General features: G+C 38.4%; 1 protein-coding gene across 1 annotated transcript in view; it reads right to left on the reverse strand.

Annotated features, from left to right (window-relative positions):
* Window positions 1-9,776, reverse strand: part of psmb6 (proteasome 20S subunit beta 6) — a 30,570-nt gene extending 20,794 nt beyond the window's left edge. The window contains exons 1-3 of the mRNA XM_036986995.1: window positions 9,596-9,776; window positions 4,569-4,636; window positions 2,702-2,833 (exon numbers count right to left, since the gene is read on the reverse strand). Of these exons, the coding sequence (XP_036842890.1) occupies window positions 2,702-2,833; window positions 4,569-4,636; window positions 9,596-9,685 (290 nt within the window). The 5' untranslated portion in view covers window positions 9,686-9,776. The remainder of the gene's footprint in view (window positions 1-2,701; window positions 2,834-4,568; window positions 4,637-9,595) is intronic.
* Between the last annotated feature and the right edge of the window lie 224 nt (window positions 9,777-10,000).

Consider the following 10,000-nt stretch of genomic DNA (forward strand, 5'->3'; position numbering starts at 1 on the left):
GTATTTTACAGTAGTGTGGATGCAGTAGAGGACAGTGTGTACCTAACATACTGTTGTTTTCTGTTGTATTTTACAGTAGTGTGGATACAGTAGAGGACAGTGTGTACCTAACATACTGTTGTTTCCTGTTGTATTTTACAGTAGTGTGGATACAGTAGAGGACAGTGTGTACCTAACATACTGTTGTTTCCTGTTGTATTTTACAGTAGTGTGGATGCAGTAGAGGACAGTGTGTACCTAACATACTGTTGTTTCCTGTTGTATTTTACAGTAGTGTGGATGCAGTAGAGGACAGTGTGTACCTAACATACTGTTGTATTTTTACAGTAGTGTGGATACAGTAGAGGACAGTGTGTACCTAACATACTGTTGTATTTTTACAGTAGTGTGGGTACAGTAGAGGACAGTGTGTACCTAACATACTGTTGTTTCCTGTTGTATTTTACAGTAGTGTGGATACAATAGAGGACAGTGTGTACCTAACATACTGTTGTTTTCTGTTGTATTTTACAGTAGTGTGGATGCAGTAGAGGACAGTGTGTACCTAACATACTGTTGTTTCCTGTTGTATTTTACAGTAGTGTGGATGCAGTAGAGGACAGTGTGTACCTAACATACTGTTGTATTTTTACAGTAGTGTGGATACAGTAGAGGACAGTGTGTACCTAACATACTGTTGTTTTCTGTTGTATTTTACAGTAGTGTGGATACAGTAGAGGACAGTGTGTACCTAACATACTGTTGTATTTTTACAGTAGTGTGGATGCAGTAGAGGACAGTGTGTACCTAACATACTGTTTCCTGTTGTATTTTACAGTAGTGTGGATACAGTAGAGGACAGTGTGTACCTAACATACTGTTGTTTCCTGTTGTATTTTACAGTAGTGTGGATGCAGTAGAGGACAGTGTGTACCTAACATACTGTTGTTTTCTGTTGTATTTTACAGTAGTGTGGATACAGTAGAGGACAGTGTGTACCTAACATACTGTTGTTTCCTGTTGTATTTTACAGTAGTGTGGATACAGTAGAGGACAGTGTGTACCTAACATACTGTTGTTTCCTGTTGTATTTTACAGTAGTGTGGATGCAGTAGAGGACAGTGTGTACCTAACATACTGTTGTTTCCTGTTGTATTTTACAGTAGTGTGGATGCAGTAGAGGACAGTGTGTACCTAACATACTGTTGTATTTTTACAGTAGTGTGGATACAGTAGAGGACAGTGTGTACCTAACATACTGTTGTATTTTTACAGTAGTGTGGGTACAGTAGAGGACAGTGTGTACCTAACATACTGTTGTTTCCTGTTGTATTTTACAGTAGTGTGGATACAATAGAGGACAGTGTGTACCTAACATACTGTTGTTTTCTGTTGTATTTTACAGTAGTGTGGATGCAGTAGAGGACAGTGTGTACCTAACATACTGTTGTTTTCTGTTGTATTTTACAGTAGTGTGGATACAGTAGAGGACAGTGTGTACCTAACATACTGTTGTTTTCTGTTGTATTTTACAGTAGTGTGGATACAGTAGAGGACAGTGTGTACCTAACATACTGTTGTATTTTACAGTAGTGTGGATACAGTAGAGGACAGTGTGTACCTAACATACTGTTTCCTGTTGTATTTTACAGTAGTGTGGATACAGTAGAGGACAGTGTGTACCTAACATACTGTTGTTTCCTGTTGTATTTTACAGTAGTGTGGATGCAGTAGAGGACAGTGTGTACCTAACATACTGTTGTATCCTGTTGTATTTTACAGTAGTGTGGATACAGTAGAGGACAGTGTGTACCTAACATACTGTTGTATCCTGTTGTATTTTACAGTAGTGTGGATACAGTAGAGGACAGTGTGTACCTAACATACTGTTGTATCCTGTTGTATTTTACAGTAGTGTGGATACAGTAGAGGACAGTGTGTACCTAACATACTGTTGTATCCTGTTGTATTTTACAGTAGTGTGGATACAGTAGAGGACAGTGTGTACCTAACATACTGTTGTATCCTGTTGTATTTTACAGTAGTGTGGATGCAGTAGAGGACAGTGTGTACCTAACATACTGTTGTATCCTGTTGTATTTTACAGTAGTGTGGATACAATAGAGGACAGTGTGTACCTAACATACTGTTGTTTCCTGTTGTATTTTACAGTAGTGTGGATGCAGTAGAGGACAGTGTGTACCTAACATACTGTTGTTTCCTGTTGTATTTTACAGTAGTGTGGATGCAGTAGAGGACAGTGTGTACCTAACATACTGTTGTTTTCTGTTGTATTTTACAGTAGTGTGGATACAGTAGAGGACAGTGTGTACCTAACATACTGTTGTTTTCTGTTGTATTTTACAGTAGTGTGGATACAGTAGAGGACAGTGTGTACCTAACATACTGTTGTTTTCTGTTGTATTTTACAGTAGTGTGGATACAGTAGAGGACAGTGTGTACCTAACATACTGTTGTTTCCTGTTGTATTTTACAGTAGTGTGGATACAGTAGAGGACAGTGTGTACCTAACATACTGTTGTTTTCTGTTGTATTTTACAGTAGTGTGGATGCAGTAGAGGACAGTGTGTACCTAACATACTGTTGTATTTTTACAGTAGTGTGGATACAGTAGAGGACAGTGTGTACCTAACATACTGATTCCACTTGTACTATGACTGATACGGCTGTGATACGTGGTTGAACTGTAAATATAGTCTACCTGTGGAACCCCAGCTGGTAGGTAACAACATCAGCTATAGCCTGAGTATCGGCAGCAGAACCAGACCGACAGCAGAAGATTCTATCATGAATAGGAGTCAACTTGTCTGTCACGCGGTTGGCTATGTAGGCCCTAGAGACAGAGAGAGAGACAGAGACAGAGAGAGAGAGAGAGAGAGAGGCAGAGAGAGGTGAGAGAGAGACGGTTAGATACACACCCTAGGGCTGAATGATTGTACAGTTGTGTAACCAACCATTATGAACAATCAGGTGTAAATAATCATGACAATGGTCTTAACACATTGACTTTAGGTGGGGGGGGGGGGGGGGGGGTGAACTTTACTTTCTAGCAGATAGTAGTAGTAGTTTATCCAATAGAAGTTTATTATTTTTACATGAAGTGGATAAAGTTGGTCATTTTACGAGCAGAACTGTTGGGTGGAGAAGCTTCATTTCCAGAAGTCCAAACCACTTGTTTTCGAGACAGGGGTTTCATCACTAGGTACAACAGTCTTTTCTTTATGCATTACAAGCTCATCAACAAAAATGACAACTATCACAATAACTGTAGCCATTTGTAGGAAATGAATTGTTAGCCAAAATACCATAATGGTCACATCCCTAACACACACAGACATCTCAGTGAGTGAGACAGACAGACACAGAGAGACAGTGGAGAGAGAGAGAGAGAGACAGTGGAGAGAGAGAGACAGTAGAGAGAGACAGTGGAGAGAGAGAGAGAGAGAGAGACAGTAGAGAGAGACAGTGGAGAGGGACAGTGGAGAGAGAGAGAGAGAGAGAGAGAGAGAGAGAGAGAGACAGTAGAGATAGACAGTGGAGAGAGAGAGAGAGAGAGACAGTAGAGAGAGAGAGAGACAGTAGAGAGAGAGACAGTAGAGAGACAGGAGAGAGAGAGAGAGACAGTAGAGAGAGAGAGAGAGAGAGTAGAGAGAGAGTAGAGAGAGAGAGAGTAGAGAGAAACAGTAGAGAGAGGAGAGAGAGAGAGACAGAGACAGTGAGAGAGAGACACACAGAGAGAGAGAGAGAGAGAGAGAGAAAGTAGAGAGAGAGAGAGTAGAGAGAAACAGTAGAGAGAGGAGAGAGAGACAGAGAGACAGAGACAGCAAGAGAGAGAGAGAGACAGAGAGAGAGAGAGAGAGAGAGAGAGAGAGACACAGACACACAGACAGACAGAGGGAGACAGACAGAGAGAGACAGAGAGAGAGAGAGAGAGAGAGAGACAATCATAATGGTCACATCCCTAACGGGCTGACTTCACAGCTCGCGTCACGTGCGCCAACGATCGTCTGCGTTGCCACGGGCTAAAATAGAAATCAGTTTTATTTCTGACGCAGATCACGCCGCCAGTCCTGCCTCTCCCATCTCCTCATTGGTTTATAGAAGCAGGTACCCACGTGCCATCTCCTCATTGGTTATACCCACATGGGTGACTGAAGACGAACGAGGTCAGTGGCGGTAATGCACCTAATTTATGAAAGTTGTCAATCGCAATATAAATTCAAGAGAAGAAAAGGCCTGGAAGGAGGAGAGATGACTAGAAACGATTCGGTTGACCGTTTTATGTGTGGATTAATTGTCGGAGTAGAAAGCTTTTGTGCATTTTAGGTAAAATAACAAATCAATGTTTATATCCCAGGACAAATTAGCTAGCTAAATAGGACAAATTAGCTAGCAAGTGCAAGCTACCTAGCTAAATTACTATAAATGTTTAATGCTTTTCAACCTGTCCCCAAATTAATATCATTGGTTCAGAGTTTGTTTTGATATTTTAACCTGCGTGTCGTGGTCGCGTTTGGTGTATGTACGATGGCACAGCCGGTTTGGGTTCTGTGTTACAGACAACTCACCCAGTAGTAGTACGGGAGTCTGCACCAATCACCACACCTCCATCATACTCCACTGCCATAATGGTGGTCTGAAAGAGAAAGAGAGAGAGACAGAAAGAGAGAGAGACAGAGATACAGAGAGAGACAGAGACAGAGAGAGAGACAGAAAGAGACATGTAAACATAGGGTTATATAAGGTTAACATATATAATATATTTTTTTTTTATTTTTATTTTTTTATTTCACCTTTATTTAACCAGGTAGGCTAGTTGAGAACAAGTTCTCATTTGCAACTGCGACCTGGCCAAGATAAGGCATAGCAGTGTGAACAGACAACACAGAGTTACACATGGAGTAAACAATTAACAAGTCAATAACACAGTAGAAAAAAGGGGAGTCTATATATACATTGTGTGCAAAAGGCATGAGAAGGTAGGCAAATAATTACAATTATGCAGATTAACACTGGAGTGATAAATGATCAGATGGTTATGTACAGGTAGAGATTGGTGTGCAAAAGAGCAGAAAAATAAAAATAAATAAATAAAAACAGTATGGGGATGAGGTAGGTGAAAATGGGTGGGCTATTTACCAATAGACTATGTACAGCTGCAGCGATCGGTTAGCTGCTCGGATAGCAGATGTTTGAAGTTGGTGAGGGAGATAAAAGTCTCCAACTTCAGCGATTTTTGCAATTCGTTCCAGTCACAGGCAGCAGAGAACTGGAACGAAAGGCGGCCAAATGAGGTGTTGGCTTTAGGGATGATCAGTGAGATACACCTGCTGGAGCGCGTGCTACGGATGGGTGTTGCCATCGTAACCAGTGAACTGAGATAAGGCGGAGCTTTACCTAGCATGGACTTGTAGATGACCTGGAGCCAGTGGGTCTGGCGACGAATATGTAGCGAGGGCCAGCCGACTAGAGCATACAAGTCGCAGTGGTGGGTGGTATAAGGTGCTTTAGTGACAAAACGGATGGCACTGTGATAAACTGCATCCAGTTTGCTGAGTAGAGTGTTGGAAGCAATTTTGTAGATGACGTCGCCGAAGTCGAGGATCGGTAGGATAGTCAGTTTTACTAGGGTAAGTTTGGCGGCGTGAGTGAAGGAGGCTTTGTTGCGGAATAGAAAGCCGACTCTTGATTTGATTTTCGATTGGAGATGTTTGATATGGGTCTGGAAGGAGAGTTTAGAGTCTAGCCAGACACCTAGGTACTTATAGATGTCCACATATTCAAGGTCGGAACCATCCAGGGTGGTGATGCTGGTCAGGCGTGCGGGTGCAGGCAGCGAACGGTTGAAAAGCATGCATTTGGTATATAGGGTTATATAGATAACATATATAATATATAGGGTTAACATATAGAATATATAGGGTTATATGGGGTTAACATAATATATAGGGTTATATATATAATATATAGGGTTATATAGAGAACATATAGAAAATATATAATATATAGGGTTATATAGAGAACATATATAATATATAGGGTTATATAGATAACATAAATAATATATAGGGTTATATAGATAACATAAATAATATATAGGGTTATATAGAGAACATATATAATATATAGGGTTATATAGATAACATAAATAATATATAGGGTTATATAGAGAACATATAGGGTTATATAGGGTTAACATAATATATAGGGTTATATAGAGAACATATAGAATATATAGGGTTAGATAGAGAACATATAGAATATATAGGGTTAACATATATAATATATAGGGTTAACATACATAATATATGGGGTTATATAGAGAACATATATAATATATAGGGTTATATGGGGTTAACATATAAAATATATAGGGTTATATAGATAACATATATAATATATAAGGTTATATAGAGAACATATAGAATATATTGGGTTATATAGGGTTAACATATATAATATATAGGGTTATATAGTGAACATATAGAATATATTGTGTTATATAGGGTTAACATATATAATATATAGGATTATATAGAGAACATATATAATATATAGGGTTATATAGAGAACATATATAATATATAGGGTTATATAGGGATAGCATATAGAATATATAGGGTTAACATATAGAATATATAGGGTTAACATATAGGGTTATATAGAGAACATATAGAATATATAGGGTTATATAGATAACATATAATATATAGGGTTATATAGGGTTAACATATAGAATATATAGGGTTAACATATAGGGTTATATAGAGAACATATAGGGTTATATAGATAACATATATAATATATAGGGTTATATATAGGGTTAACATATAGGGTTATATAGAGAACATATAGAATATATGGGGTTATATAGAGTTACCATATAGAATATAGGGTTATATAGAGAACATATAGAATATATAGGGTTATATAGGGTTAACATATAGAATATATAGGGTTAACATATAGAATATATAGGGTTATATAGGGTCGACATATAGAATATATAGGGTTATATAGATAACATATAGAATATCTAGGGTTATATAGGGTCAACATATAGAATATATAGGGTTATATAGGGTTGACATATAGAATATATAGGGTTAACATATAGAATATATAGGGTTGTATAGAGAACATATAGAATATATAGAATAATATAGAGAACATATATAATATATAGGGTTATATATAGAACATATAGAATATATAGGGTTATATAGGGTTAACATAGAATATATAGGGTTAACATAGAATGTATAGGGTTATATAGAGAACATATAGAATATACAGGGTTATATAGATGACATATAGAATATACAGGGTTATATAGGGTTAACATATAGAATATATAGGGTTATATAGGGTCAACATATAGAATATATAGGGTTATATAGGGTCAACATATATAATATATAGGGTTATATAGGGTTAACATATAGAATATATAGGGTTATATAGGGTTAACATATAGAATATATAGGGTTGTATAGGGTTAACATATAGAATATATAGGGTTAACATATAGAATATATAGGGTTATATAGGGTCAACATATAGAATATATAGGGTTATATAGGGTCAACATATATAATATATAGGGTTATATAGGGTTAACATATAGAATATATAGGGTTATATAGGGTCAACATATAGAATATATAGGGTTATATAGGGTCAACATATAGAATATATAGGGTCAACATATAGAATATATAGGGTTATATAGGGTCAACATATAGAATATATAGGGTTATATAGGGTCAACATATAGAATATATAGGGTTATATAGGGTCAACATATAGAATGTATAGGGTTATATAGAGAACATATAGAATATACAGGGTTATATAGATGACATATAGAATATACAGGGTTATATAGGGTTAACATATAGAATATATAGGGTTATATAGGGTCAACATATAAAATATATAGGGTTATATAGGGTTAACATATAGAATATATAGGGTTACATAGATAACATATAGAATATATAGGGTTATATAGGGTTAACATATAGAATATATAGGGTTAACATATAGAATATATAGGGTTAACATATAGAATATATAGGGTTAACATATAGAACATAGAGAGAACTTTCTGAATACACTGTGTGTTTTCATCTTGTTCACATGCTTCTGGTAATAGAAATCAGAACAACACTACCAGGGCTTTGAGAAGGTGATCTGAACAACACTACCAGGGCTTTGAGAAGGTGATCTGAACACCACTACCAGGGCTTTGAGAAGGTGATCTGAACGACACTACCAGGGCTTTGAGAAGGTGATCTGAACACCACTACCAGGGCTTTGAGAAGGTGATCTGAACACCACTACCAGGGCTTTGAGAAGGTGATCTGAACGACACTACCAGGGCTTTGAGAAGGTGATCTGAACGACACTACCAGGGCTTTGAGAAGGTGATCTGAACGACACTACCAGGGCTTTGAGAAGGTGATCTGAACGACACTACCAGGGCTTTGAGAAGGTGATCTGAACGACACTACCAGGGCTTTGAGAAGGTGATCTGAACGACACTACCAGGGCTTTGAGAAGGTGATCTGAACAACACTACCAGGGCTTTGAGAAGGTGATCTGAACGACACTACCAGGGCTTTGAGAGGTGATCTGAACGACACTACCAGGGCTTTGAGAAGGTGATCTGAACGACACTACCAGGGCTTTGAGAAGGTGATCTGAACACCACTACCAGGGCTTTGAGAAGGTGATCTGAACACCACTACCAGGGCTTTGAGAAGGTGATCTGAACGACAATACCAGGGCTTTGAGAAGGTGATCTGAACGACACTACCAGGGCTTTGAGAAGGTGATCTGAACGACACTACCAGGGCTTTGAGAAGGTGATCTGAACACACTACCAGGGCTTTGAGAAGGTGATCTGAACGACACTACCAGGGCTTTGAGAAGGTGATCTGAACGACACCACCAGGGCTTTGAAAAGGTGATCTGAACTACACTACCAAGGCTTTTGGCCGACATTCACATCTATGAAACATTTGATCTCCTCTGTTCCCAAAACTAAAATGTGTTATGAAAAGAGCGCCCTAAGATTTGTAGACTTTACCCTTCCCAAAAATATTTTTAAAATCGCGTTGTTTAGAAGGTACGCTAAGGCGAATCGAGTTCTTGCACAGGCGCACTTCACAGAGTAGACGTTCCCGAACGGACATGTGCAGATGTCTGTTAAAACAGGCCAATAGGATCTCACTACCTAGTGCTTGGCTCTGCCCACTATGACTGACTTGTTCCCATTAGAAACGACAGGCTGTGGTCTGTCATGGTTTACTTATAAAATATTTGGTGAAGTTTTGCTCAAACGTAACTAATCAAAAATCATTAGCCAACGGTCTCAACTTAACTAAATTAGTTGTATGAGATAGCTAGAAATGATAATGAATGAACTTGGTTTGATGGAGAGGCTATCATTAGTAATTTAGCTAGCAATGACTGTCGCCAGAAGTGCTGTCTCATTCAGCGGGGGTAACAAAGTTCTGGCCAACTTGCTAACTTTGCACTGGTACAACTTATCGGGACCGGTTTCAGCCACACCATGCGGACCACTTACCCCGGTGCTGACTTCCTTCATGGTCCAGTCCGGTGCCATGTCGCTACCGGAGGAGAGCTGACCGAACCGCATCGCCGTTGCTGCCGCCATTTTGAAACCACTTATTTAGTGAACGTCCAGGGTTGCCAGGTCAAGCTAAAATGTGCTTTTCCTCTGACTACTCAAAACCCGCACTCAAATCAAATGTATTTATAAAGCCCTTCTTACATCAGCTGATATCTCACAGTGCTGCACACAAGGTCTGAATAGTAGCCTACATTGTGATTTTTTTAACAGCAAGAGATAGGTTGACACATTTAGTCAATAAACCCATTTTCTATAACGTTATCGAGCGAATTAAGAAGGAATCTCGATTTAACTTCTAACGACCTTTGAAGCTAAATTCGTTTTTCCATCAAAATAATA

Source organism: Oncorhynchus mykiss, chromosome 9 (assembly GCF_013265735.2).
Source record: "Oncorhynchus mykiss isolate Arlee chromosome 9, USDA_OmykA_1.1, whole genome shotgun sequence".
NCBI lineage: Eukaryota > Metazoa > Chordata > Actinopteri > Salmoniformes > Salmonidae > Oncorhynchus > Oncorhynchus mykiss.